Source organism: Phyllobates terribilis, unplaced genomic scaffold (genome assembly GCF_046119375.1).
Source record: "Phyllobates terribilis strain yellow unplaced genomic scaffold, ASM4611937v1 Scaffold_4__5_contigs__length_816908805, whole genome shotgun sequence".
In the NCBI taxonomy this organism is placed as follows: domain Eukaryota; kingdom Metazoa; phylum Chordata; class Amphibia; order Anura; family Dendrobatidae; genus Phyllobates; species Phyllobates terribilis.
In genome coordinates, this window is record NW_027362764.1 from 244,270,951 (window position 1) to 244,283,857 (window position 12,907).

General features: G+C 40.9%; 1 protein-coding gene across 1 annotated transcript in view; it reads left to right on the top strand.

Moving 5' to 3' along the window:
* The window catches only part of LOC141265291 (epidermal growth factor receptor-like), a 164,200-nt gene extending 151,505 nt beyond the window's left edge, over positions 1 to 12,695 (top strand). Inside the window, exons 19-23 of the mRNA XM_073678190.1 lie at positions 1,468 to 1,541; positions 6,312 to 6,402; positions 8,358 to 8,554; positions 9,275 to 9,395; positions 12,312 to 12,695. Of these exons, the coding sequence (XP_073534291.1) occupies positions 1,468 to 1,541; positions 6,312 to 6,402; positions 8,358 to 8,554; positions 9,275 to 9,378 (466 nt within the window). The 3' untranslated portion in view covers positions 9,379 to 9,395; positions 12,312 to 12,695. The remainder of the gene's footprint in view (positions 1 to 1,467; positions 1,542 to 6,311; positions 6,403 to 8,357; positions 8,555 to 9,274; positions 9,396 to 12,311) is intronic.
* The last annotated feature ends 212 nt before the right edge of the window (positions 12,696 to 12,907 follow it).

Sequence of the window (12,907 nt, forward strand, 5' to 3'; positions counted from 1 at the left end):
CATGCCATTAGTTAAGATGCCTACATGCCTAACAGGATGTGCCCACACTTCTTAGGATCCTCATTGGCTGAATAAAATGAAAATGGCTCATTGCATTATGGGAACTTCCGATTCCGGTATACGATATTGCAAAAGTATCGGAATTAAGTATCGGAATTCCGATACCGCGAATATCGGCCGATACCCGATATTTCAGTATCGGAATGTTCAACACTAGTTACCACTGAATGTGTGACACTTTTTAAAGAGGATCTGATATAAACAGCAGAGATGGAGAGCTTCAATTGTCACAATGGAGGAGAGTGAGTATTTCTCTCAATATGGATATCATTTACCTCCGTGGACTGTAGATAACTGTTGCTCATAGCAATCAAGTTTTGAGAAGTGAAGCGTTATACAATTACTGTACTTCTTAGGATGGCGTTTCTAAATCTTTAATTTTTAATTTGTAGTCAATCTTATTCGGAGATTGTATGTGTCACCTGGCAGCTCCAAAGGTTGCCCTGGCCTTCAACCTTTAACCCCTGTACAGGGATCTGGACTTACAAAGGGGTCCTTAGGCAAGAGCCATAGAGCCATAGAGTCAGCTGCTGTTTGGTGGCGCAAGCTGGCAAGGATAGTCAGGTAGCTGGGTCAGATCCAGGAAGTCACGTCAGGAATAGAATCATAAAGACAAGAGGATGGTCTCAAATTCACGCCGAGGTGAGAAAACTGGAGTAATCAAGAAAACAACAAAAACAAGGACTATAGCACAAGGCAAGTAGCAAAACCAATTGACCGGCAGTGGAATACAGAGACCCAGGGGATAAGTAGCAGTCAGCCCTGTCCAAGGCTCTCAGAAAGGAGTAATAAAAAAAACAGCCAATTAACCCCATATCTCCCTGATCTGGCAGTACCAATCCTAGAAATAAAACAGGACTGATGCTGTCACGCATCACCCGCAACAAAGGCATGGCGCCGCCTTGAAGGCTGAAGTAGGAACAAAAAGGACAGGAGACGGCACAGATGTTACACTATGACTCTAGTGGGATTGGTGCAGCATTAAGAATTTTCTGCTGCATGACAATCCTCTTGTTAGTGGGTAGTGTGGTAGGAGTTTCAGCACAGCTTAGTGAATGGACATTAAAGAATAAGGCTACATTCCCACAATGAGCTTTTGGTGCTGCAGGGTTTTTGCACCATTTCTGCATCCATTAAGTAAAATAGGTTACTTGAATTTTTTCGAAAAGTACAAAAGTCACCAAAAACTCATTGTGGGAACATAGCCTGACAATTTCTGTTTTGCTGCACCAAATAGGGGGTTCCAAACATGAGATCCCTTGCTACAACATTCATGTGTCTTATGGCACAAGCCATATGATTTGCTAATCTTTGTCTTATTTTGGTTATCATCTATTAATAAATGATTGATTTTGTTTTAAATAATACAAACACAATTACTAAAATGTAGTTTTATATTTATTTTAGTGACGCTTTCACCAAAACTCCTGTAATAGACCCAGCAAAACTAAATATCTTAAGAAGTATTCGAGAAATAACAGGTTAGTTACAGAACAAGATCGATATTATATATTATTTGTACTTGATAAACACATGAAGGAGTTATTATTGTATTAAGTGTATATTTACATTAGAAATAATTATACAAACTTTGCTTTTCCACAAATATAAATCTTTTTTACATTTCTTAGTTCTAAGTATTTTGAGGCATTAAAGGGGTTTTCCATCTATTCTTTTCTTAAACCTATTAGTTTGCTGTAGTTTAAAAAATAATAAAATCACTTGTGTTAATTTTTTCCTATTCCAGTGCTGGCTCTCTGCCACTGTTCCCAGTGATTGTTTACTAGCTGCAGCAGTGACATCATGATTGTGTGACCACTGCAGCCAATCGCTTCTCAGCAGCATATGCCATCTACATTGGCAGAACTGCTGAGCCCTGTGGCTGACAACAGCGGTCATGTCCACTGTGGTTGTGGTGTCACTGCCACAGCCTGAAAATAGTCACTGGGAGCATTGGAAGAGAGCAGCACTGCAACAGGGGAAGGAGAGTACAGCTGATTAAATTATTTTTAACAGAAAGCCAAAGGGGTTCACAAATTTATAGATGGAAATTTTTTTTTAAGATCTAATTGTTTGAACTTTAAATCTCACTTGCGTTATGCAAATTAACCATGACTAGTTTGGTGGGGCGTTGTTTTCCCCAGACTAGTCTGTCTTCAGTCCTTGTAATCACAATCCCGGTGTCACGGGTGTATCAGAGGTGACAGACAGTCACCATGCAGTTGGTTGCAGGAGATCTCTACGTTTGGCATTACAAACATTTTCTTAGATGAGAGGCTGTCTCTAGGACCTAACGGCTACATCCCTCTGGTAATTAGCTCCCTGGCCTGGGTGTATATATATCTGGTGTGGAGGGACGTGCCGGCTATATTCATTTCTACTTGTGAAGCCTTAGCAAGAGCAGTACTTCGTCCTCTCTGGAGCCTGAGGACGTGTGCGCATTTGTCTGGAGTCGTCTAAAGCTAAGCATTACCCCCTGTTTGACTACCCTTGTTGTCTATAGAGTTTAGTGGAGATCGACCAGTGCTCATCTCCTCTCTTCCATAGCCTTAGCCATATGCCAGGGAAAGACAGGGCGAGGCACGCATGCGGCGATATCTGAAGGGGCAATATAGGGACGGTAGTTGAGACAGGGTGACACTAGACCAGACTAGGAGGTCTCCACTTCCCCCTTTCCCTTGTGTCTGGGCTCCCTTTCCCTCTTCCTTCTGTGTTGCACTAAGTCTTTACCACACCTGGCGTGACACCCGGAGTGTGATGGACATTAAGCACAGCAGCGACAATGAAATCAATCCTTGCTTTAAGTTCTGCTTCACTTGTCCTGCACAATGTGCCAATGAAGCCAGAGAGTGTACATACACTCAATAACTGTGTACTCAGGGAGGCAGTACGTCACGCAGGAACACAATGGTGATGTCGTCGCTGTTTTGGAAGTCAATTATGCCTGAGGGTGTGCTTACAAGATTGAAGGCCAGTCTAGACTGAGGGAATCAATGTCCTGGTTATATTGCTCAGCACAAACAAGATTTATAACACATGAAGAAGATTGATGTAATGTTACAATAAGCTTATATACAGTCATGGTGGGGTAGAGGAGTTGACAGGTTGTCTTTAGAGGAGCTGTCCGTCTTAGATTTTTTAATTCCATAGGCTTCATGTTTGTAAAAATAACAAAGTGACTCAAGTGAGCGGTACATGCCCCCTCTTGGCAGCCGTGGTAATGTCATGAAAACATCACATGGCCTCTATAGCCAATCACTCGGCTCATTGATGATGCCGATGTAGACAGCAAAAGACGGCTGAGTCCATTAATTGGTTGCAGTGGTCACATGATGTCGCTGTGAAGTACAGCAAACGTTGTTAATTTCAGAGAAAGTATGTGAGATTAAAATGAAATTAAGATGGACAACCCTTTTAAGGCTGTTTTTGCATAAGCATATTTTGGTCAAAATTTTTCATTGGTATTTGTAGGCCAAAATCTGTAGTGGGTCCAAAACATGGAAGATATTAAAACCTTTACATTATACTTTTCTTTCTGGTTATACAGCATTGATGTGTCGTATCACCACTTGACTGCTGCAGCCAGTCACAGACTGCAGCAGTCACATGTGAAGATGACACATTATCTGTGGAGGCTGGCTGTACATAATTATCTCTAGAGACTGGAGATACAGATACAGTAACTGTGAGAAACAGAGAAAAAGGGAAATGTTGCCAAAGCGGCAACAGGTGTTTTCCCTAAGAAAATCTGTGAAAAACAATCCAAACATAAGGGTACTTGCTTATGTAGCAGGATTTCTGTAGCAGTCTATAGCAAAAGAAAACTGCAGAATTTTACAAGAATTTGCAGGAACATCCACAAAGGCAAAGTTTTACTAAATTATGTTGATAGTAGTCTGTAGATTTTGCTGCTAAATTCAGAAAACTGCAAAGGGTCAGAGATTGTAAAATAAAAAAACGAACAAGCCAAAAACAGACACTATAATTCTGTGATTCTCTTGTTTGTTTCTTTTCCTGCTTCTCTACATCCTGGCCTGATGTGATGTCACCTTGTGAACACTGCTGCCTGTGATGTCATCTTATCCCATTACTGCTGCAGCCTATGAATGGTTGCGGTGGTCACATAAAATGAGACATCATGGAAGGCAATGAGGTTGACAATAAAAGAGCTAGAGCCTGCAGGCCACCAGACAAGGTAGTTACTCAAGAGCCAGGGGAGGCCAGGGGAGGGGAGTATAGTGATGGGAGGGAGGGGGTTATTTAAAACTTGAAAGAAAGAGGAATTTTGTTTCTGGACTTGAGATTTTGCTGCAAATCCACAGTTAATCTGCAATAATCTGCCATAACTTGGGATTGTTGCAAATTTTCACTTTCCTATTGAACTCCATGGGGAAAATCTGCAAACAAACCCGTGACCAACACACAGAAAGAACTGGCATGCTAAAATCCCCACAACCTTCCAATATACAGTACAGACCAAAAGTTTGGACACACCTTCTCATTTAAAGATTTTTCTGTATTTTCATGACTATGAAAATTGTACATTCACACAGAAGGCATCAAAACTATGAATTAACACATGTGGAATTATATACTTAGCAAAAAAGTGTGAAACGACTGAAAATATGTCTTATATTCTTGGTTCTTCAAAGTAGCCACCTTTTGCTTTGATGACTGCTTTGCACACTCTTGGCATTCTCTTGATGAGCTGCAAGAGGTAGTCACCGGAAATGGTTTTCACTTCACAGGTGTGTCCTGTCCGGTTTAATAAGTGGGATTTCTTGCCTTATAAATGGGGTTGGGACCATCAGTTGTGTTGTGCAGAAGTCCGGTGGATACACAGCTGATAGTCCTACTGAATAGACTGTTAGAATTTGTATTATGGGAATAAAAAAGCAGCTAGGTAAAGAAAAACGAGTGGCCATCATTACTTTAAGAAATGAAGGTCAGTCAATCCAAAAAATTGGGAAAACTTTGAAAGTGTCCCCAAGTGCAGTTGCAAAAACCATCAAGCGCTACAAAGAAATTGGCTCACATGAGGATCTCCCCAGGAAAGGAAGACCAAGAGTCACCTCTGCTTCTGAGGATAAGTTTATCCGAGTCACCAGCCTCAGAAATCGCAGGTTAACAGCAGCTCAGATTAGATACCAGGTCAATGCCACACAGAGTTCTAGCAGCAGACACTTCAACAACTGTTAAGAGGAGACTTTGTTCAGCAGGCCTTCATGGTAAAATAGCTTCTAGGAAACCACTGCTAAGGACAGGCAACAAGCAGAAGAGACTTGTTTGGGCTAAAGAACACAAGGAATTGACATTAGACCAGTGAAAATCTGTGCTTTGGTCTGATGAGTCCAAATTTGAGATCTTTGGTTCCAACCACCGTGTCTTTGTGCGACGCAGAAAAGTGAACGGATGGACTCTACATGCTTGGTTCCCACCGTGAAGCATGGAGGAGGAGGTGTGATGGTGTGGGGGTGCTTTGCTGGTGACACTGTTGGGGATTTATTCAAAATTGAAGGCATACTGAACCAGCATGGCTGCCACAGCATCTTGCTGCGGCATGCTATTCCATCCGGTTTGCGTTTAGTTGGACCATCATTTATTTTTCAACAGGACAATGACCCCAAACACACCTCCAGGCTGTGTAAGAGCTATTTGACCAAGAAGGAGAGTGATGGGGTGCTACGCCAGATGACCTGGCCTCCACAGTCACCAGACCTTAACCCAATCGAGATGGTTTGGGGTGAGCTGGACCACAGAGTGAAGGCAAAAGGGCCAACAAGTGCTAAGCATCTCTTGGAACTCCTTCAACATTGTTGGAAGACCATTTACGGTGACTACGTCTTGAAGCTCATCAAGAGAATGCCAAGAGTGTGCAAAGCAGTCATCAAAGCAAAAGGTGGCTACTTTGAAGAACCTAGAATATAAGACATATTTTCAGTTGTTTCACACTTTTTTGTTAAGTATATAATTCCACATGTGTTAATTCATAGTTTTGATGCCTTCAGTGTGAATGTACAATTTTCATAGTCATGAAAATACAGAAAAATCTTTAAATGAGAAGGTGTGTCCAAACTTTTGGTCTGTACTGTACATGTATATATCTTTCCATCTTTCTCATCCACTTCTACTGTATTCCACTGCCTGGAAATCTGAAAGAAAATCCACAGCATTTTCGATGAATGTGAACTGCAACAGTCTATCATGGCTTAATAGACATAGATCAATAATGCACAGCCTTTGTGTTGCAGGTCATTTAGTGGTTATGTGGTTGCCAGAAATGTACACTGATCTAAGTCTTTTTGAAAATCTTGAAGTTATCCGTGGCAGACCAAAATTATCGTAAGTAATTGAGCTGTGTGTAATATATGTACAATGTAAAGGCACTTAGCTACCATTTGCAACATTTACAGTGGCTTGCGAAAGTATTCACCCCCTTGGCATTTTTCGTGTTTTGCTACCTCTCAACCTTGAATTTCACAGTTTTTTTTGAGGGTTTGCAGTTCATGTAAAGAACATGCCTACAACTATGAACATTTTTCTTGTGAAGCAAACAACAAATAAGACAAAATAACAGAAAACATCAGTATGCATAACTATACATTTCTCTAAAGTCAGTATTTTGTAGAGCCTCCTTTCATGGCATGAACAGTTTTGGTTAAGTCTCTATGAGCTTTCCACATCTTGCCACTGGGATTTTTGCCCATTCCTCAAGGCAAAACTGTTACAGCTCCTTCAAGTAAGATGGTTTTCTCTGGTGAACAGCAATCTTCAAGTCTTACCACAGATTCTCAATTGAATTAAGGTCTGGGCTTTGACTGGGCCGCTCCAAAACATTTACAATATACCTGTATTTTGCACCATCCATCTTCCTCTCGACTCGGATAATTTTCCCTGTCCTTGCTGCCGAAAAACATCTCCACAGCATGATGCTACTGCCACCATGTTTCACTGTGGCGATGGTGTTCTTGGGGTGATGAGCTGTGTTGGTTTGGCGCCAGACATAGCGTTTACCTTGGTGGCCAAAAAGTTCAATTTTGGTCTCATCTGACCACTGCATCTTCCTCCATACATTTGGGGAGACTCCTACATGTCTTTTGGGAAACTCAAAATGAGCCTTACAATTTTTGTGTGTAAGTAAATGCTTTTTTCTGCCCACTCTTCCATAAAGGCTACCTCTATGGAGTGTACAGCTTATTGTGGTCATATGGACAGATACTCAAGTCTTTGCTTGGAAACTCTGCAGCTCCTTTAGTCTCTGTGCTGCCTCTCTGATTAATGCTCTTGCCTGGGTGGAGAGTTTTGGTGAGCGGCCCTTGGCAGGTTTGTTGTGGTGCCATGTTCTTTCCATTTGATGATAATGAGTTTGATGGTGCTCTGGGGGATCATCAGAGATTGGGATATATTTTTATAACCCCACCCTGACTTGTACTCCTCAACAACTTTGTCTCTGATTTGTTTGGAGATCTCCTTGGTCTTCATGGTGATGTTTGGTTAGTGGTGCTTCTTAATGGTGTTGCAGCCTCTGTGGACTTCCAGAAAAGGTGTGTATATACTAACAGACCATGTGACCCTTAGATTCCACACAGGTGGACTTCCTTTCACTAAGCATGTGACTTATGAAGGTAATTGCTTGCACCTGAAATTTTTAGGGGCTTCATAGCAAAAGGCGTGAATGCATATACACATGCCAATTTTTATTTATTTGATACCATAAGCTTAATTTATGCCTATATTTTTCTCACTTCACTAACGTAGACTATTTAGGGGTGATGCATCACACACAAATCGGTTTACAAAAATATTTAAACTCAGGTTGTAATGTAACAAAATAGGTAAAAAGCCAAGGAGGGCGACTTTCACAAACCATTGTATATCTATCTATTCTATGTATCTATCATATGTATCTATTCTATCTATCTGTTGATCTTCTATCTATTCCGTGGATTCTGGCTATGAATTTATTAAACTTGACTGATGAAATTTCGTGGTTCCTATGAGATGCGTGCGTAAAAATCGGAGGGGAAATACATGATCCGTGTGCCGCTCGATTTTTTTCACGCACCCATTGACTTGCATTGGAGAGTCTAGTTCCATATACCAGTGCAATCGCAGCATGCTGCAATATTTTTCTCCATCCGATTAGAGCTGAGGAAAAACTCACAGATGAGCACTGCCTCAGATGACAGCTGTAGTTTGGAAAGTTGTGGTCCAAAAAGTATTCACATTTACCCAAAAATGAAAAACATTAGTTTTGTGTTTTATAGACTCTCAATGTGTCTTTTTTTGCATTTTAGTTGGAAATATGCACTTGCTGTAACAAGTGTATCTATATCTTCACTGGGATTAAAATCGCTTAAAGAAGTGAGTGATGGTGATGTTGTTATAAGACACAATAAGGATCTTTGCTACTCTGATACCATTAACTGGACTAAAATTTTCCGAACAAAACAACAAAAAATAAAAATGTCAAACAAAAGCCCAGAAGAATGTGGTAAGTGATCCTTTGTTGTAATGTATTTTTGTACTATACAAGTTCACATGTATAATATTGTAGTAACAACAACTTGTTGTGAGTCTATTTATTTTAATGAAAAGCAAGTGCTGTAGAAATGAAGATAGCTGGGTGAATCATTGGTTAGCATTGTTTCACTACAGCACTGGTGTCATGGGTTCTTATCTCATGAAATGACTGGTCCAAAATAGTATGGCGGGCTGCTCAATATACTGGTACTACCCCCACACTGTCTGCCTGAGGTTGAAGGATGAAAGTCCTTATAATCACAATCAACTACACAGTAGCTGCTGAAATCAGGGCTGTGAGCAGACCTGCCTATCGTTACATACAGAAGAATTCATGCTCTTCTGACCTTCTGGCTAAGTGGTCTTTTTCCCCTGCATGACAATCAATGATTGGTCAGCCTCACACAGGGGAAGAAATACACACCGCCAAAGATATGGCTCTTGTAATGCCCAGTTGGGCTTATCATAAATTATAATAACCTAAACTTTACAAGCTAATATCTCTGCAACTGAGAAGAGAAATTAGAAAATAAAAACTATGTTTTACCCAGTTTTGCAGCCACTTTGCCATGATGTGATCAATATATGTCCAAATTTTTGAAAGGTCCTCTTTGAGTACATTTTACTACTGAGCACTGACTTTATACTTTCACGTAAGATTAGCTTTAATATTTATATTACTTTTCCCTAGATGCTGAAGGAAAAATATGTGATCCTTTATGTTCTGATGATGGTTGCTGGGGACCTGGACCTTCTCAATGTTTTTCCTGTTCTGGAAAAGAATGTGTGCAATAATACAGAATATTTGCAGGGTAACTATTTGGATCACCTTCTATCTACATAATCATTCATGTTCTGTTTTCATTATTATTGGATCAACATTGCTACACTGCACATATCAGTTTTTGCATACTAAGCCATAAGAAAGTCATTAGTATTAAAGGGGTTGTCGAATACTGGACAATCCCTTTTTACTGGCCCAGGGATGTTGCATACGTTAAATAAAATCAATACTTTCCTCCTGTTTCTTCTACTTGGATATGTAAAGGTTGACACTGCTTATGTCAGGAGAGCGATTGGGGACACAGAGTTAAGTGCAATGAACATCACCAGTAGTTATGCAGCAACCTGGTTGACCTTTAGTGGGCAACCCATTTTACATTTTTCCATTTCCATAGAGTAACGTTAAATGCCCATCAACAAAGAGAGTGCTCCCCTTTCAAAGCCTACCTGCCTTGGCATCTGTGAGAGTACAGTGATAGCTAGGGACCTAAGTTAGAACAGCACAAGGAACAGATCCCATGTACCCTGATAGCCACAATCATATTTATGGGACTATGGGTGGCATTGATGGTCTCTAGTGATGAGCGAGCATGCTCGCCACTGCTCGGTACTCGCCCGAGCATCTCAGTACTCGAGATGCTCGGAGCTCGCCGAGTACTTTTGAGATGCTCGGGCGGGAGCTCGGGTCCCCGTCCTGCTTGTCTGGCGCTATTTAGAGCACTAATCATGCAGGGATTGTCTACCACTCACTTTAATGCCGCAGCCATGGTGGTTGTGGCATTACAGTGATTGCCCAAATCGATGGGAACAGTGCTCACAGTGAAACATGAAAAGCCGGCAATTCATCAGCGGCATACACCGGTACCCGACAATTTAGAACAGAAAGAATAGAGCATCACACATAGATTAGATAGATAGAAACATGTCAGTCACATATATAATATTTACAGTGACAGTGTTGGTTACTGTACTTGTCATTTAGTGTCAAAATATAGGATTTATTAAAATCTGCAGTGTCTCTGTATGGCAGCTCTCTGCTGCGATCCAGCTTGTCATCTCAATGCCATCCCAGCTTGAGAGAATTCTCCTTCTCAAGCAGTGAGCGCAGGAGAATTCTCCCACGCTGTCAGTGATGTGCATGAGGTGAGCTGAGTTCATTGGACATGAACACGGCTCATCTGGATGCCGTCACAGCCAGACACTGAGGAGCTTCACTGAGGAGCTTCTCAGTGTCTGCGGCATGGCAAGCTGGATGGCAGCATTCTGCTGCGCTCCAGCCTGTCATGTCAATGTAGCAGAGCTGAAGCTGTCCTGGGAACCATGGAAAGGTAAGAATGAGGTTGGTTTATTATTTTATTTTTATTGCAGGAGATCGTTGGCTTCGGGTGGAATGGGTGATACGGTAAGTAGGGTTTAATTTAGAACATTAAAGGAATGTGTCTTTATTTCAATTAAAGGACTTTATTTTGAGTGTTTGTGTTTTTTTTAACTTTGACTATGGGGTTAGTAATGGCGGTGTCTTATAGACGCCTCTTCATTACTAACCTGGCTTGATGTCAGCTGGCATTATAAGCTGACATCAACCCCAACCCTATTACCCCACTGCCACCGCTACAAGGCAGTGGGAAGAGCGAGGCTAAGTGCCAGAATTGGCACATCCTATGGATGCGCCATTTCTGGGGCAGCTGACGGCTGGTGTTTCTAGCCTGGGAGGGGGTCAATATTCATGGCACCCTTCTTGGACTATTAATATCAGCCCCCAGCTGTCTGCCTAGCCTTTGCTAGCTATTAAAATAGGGCGAACCCCAAGTCATTTTTTTTGGGGTCCCCCATTTTAATAGCTAGCAAAGGCTAGGTATTCAGCTGGGGGCTGATATTAGTAGCCTGGGAAGCTCCGTGGGTATTACTCCCTTCCCAGGCTTCAAACATCTGCCCCAGCTGTCTGCTTAACCTCCACTAGAGACTAAAATTATGGGGAACCCCACGCCAATTTTTTTTAAATAAATCCTTTATTTTAACAATAAATGACAAGTACAGTAACCAATACTGTCACTATTCTTATTATATATGTGACTGACATGTTTCTATCTATCTAATCTATGTGTGATGCTCTATTCTTTCTGTTCTAAATTGTTGGGTACCGTTGATGAATTGCCGGCTTTTTGACAAAGAGACGGGTGCATGAAAACACTATTATTATTTTTTAATAAATCCTTTATTTTAACACTAAATGACAAGTACAGTAACCAACACTGTCACTGTAATTATTATATATGTGACTGACATGTTTCTATCTATCTAATCTATGTGTGATGCTCTATTCTTTCTGTTCTAAATTGTCGGGTACCGGTGTATGCCGCTGCTGAATTGCCGGCTTTTTTAAAGAGAAGGGTGCATGAAAATCGGAGGGCACTAGTGTGTTCCAAGTGCCCTGCTATGTTTTTCATGCACCCTCCTATATACCCTGCCTGTCTGCCTATATATTCTGCCTGACTGAGCACTGTTCCCATCGATTTGGGCAATTTTTGACCTTCTGCAGACCGCCGGGGGGGACCGTCAGAAAAATGCTCGAGTTTCCCATAGACTTACATTGGGCTCTTTGCTCGGGTCGAGCACCCAAGTATTCCAATGTGCTCGACCCGAGCTTCGAGCACCCGAGCATTTTAGTGCTTGCTCATCACTAATGGCCTCTTATCATAAAAAAAAATATTGAAAGATACCTCTTATTCCATAACCGTCTCTCTGAAAGATGATTTTCTTCTCACTATAACATGATCTTTGACATCTCTGCTTAACCTTCAGAATGAATCTTAGCATACTGTTGAACATTTGGATGAAGCCAAAATATTGCTGTACTAATACAGTTTTAGACTCCTCTTTTAATTCTCGTTTGAGAAAAAGACACAACCAAAGAAGAACAATTTATGTTTCCATTTTTTTTCCAGTGTTTGGAAAGCAGCTGTCATCATCTCCACTTCTCAAACATCAACTTAGAACAACTGGTCAATAAAGAGTGTAAGAAGAACGTGACGAGCCCACCATGATGGAATGCACTATTATGTATCATTAAAATCAAAACTGTAGCTTTATGCAACAATATACTGTGTATTTTAGGCCTCGGCTACATGAAGACATGCATGCATCTGAAACTCTAGCCACCATGATACCTTGTGGCTGAATGATTTACTTTCAAAATTGTGTTCTGAGTGGGCGGAATTTCAGAATGTATGCATGTAGCAAGACGCAGTGTATGCAATCACCCAAACGATGCAAATTTTCTGTTATGCAGTGTATATTTTCAGATAATCAGAATAAAATATTGCCATGTACAGTGCGTAGCTTAATGAGTACACCCCCTTTTAAGAGTAAGATATTAATCAATATGTTACTGAACACAAAAACTATTTCCAAAATTTTCTACCCCATAACATGAAAGTAAGGTTAATAATTTAACTTTCATTTCAAAATCTTTAGTTTTACTCAAATTAGTTGATACAAAAAATTAATACACCCCACATCAAAAATAACTAAATCTAGAATT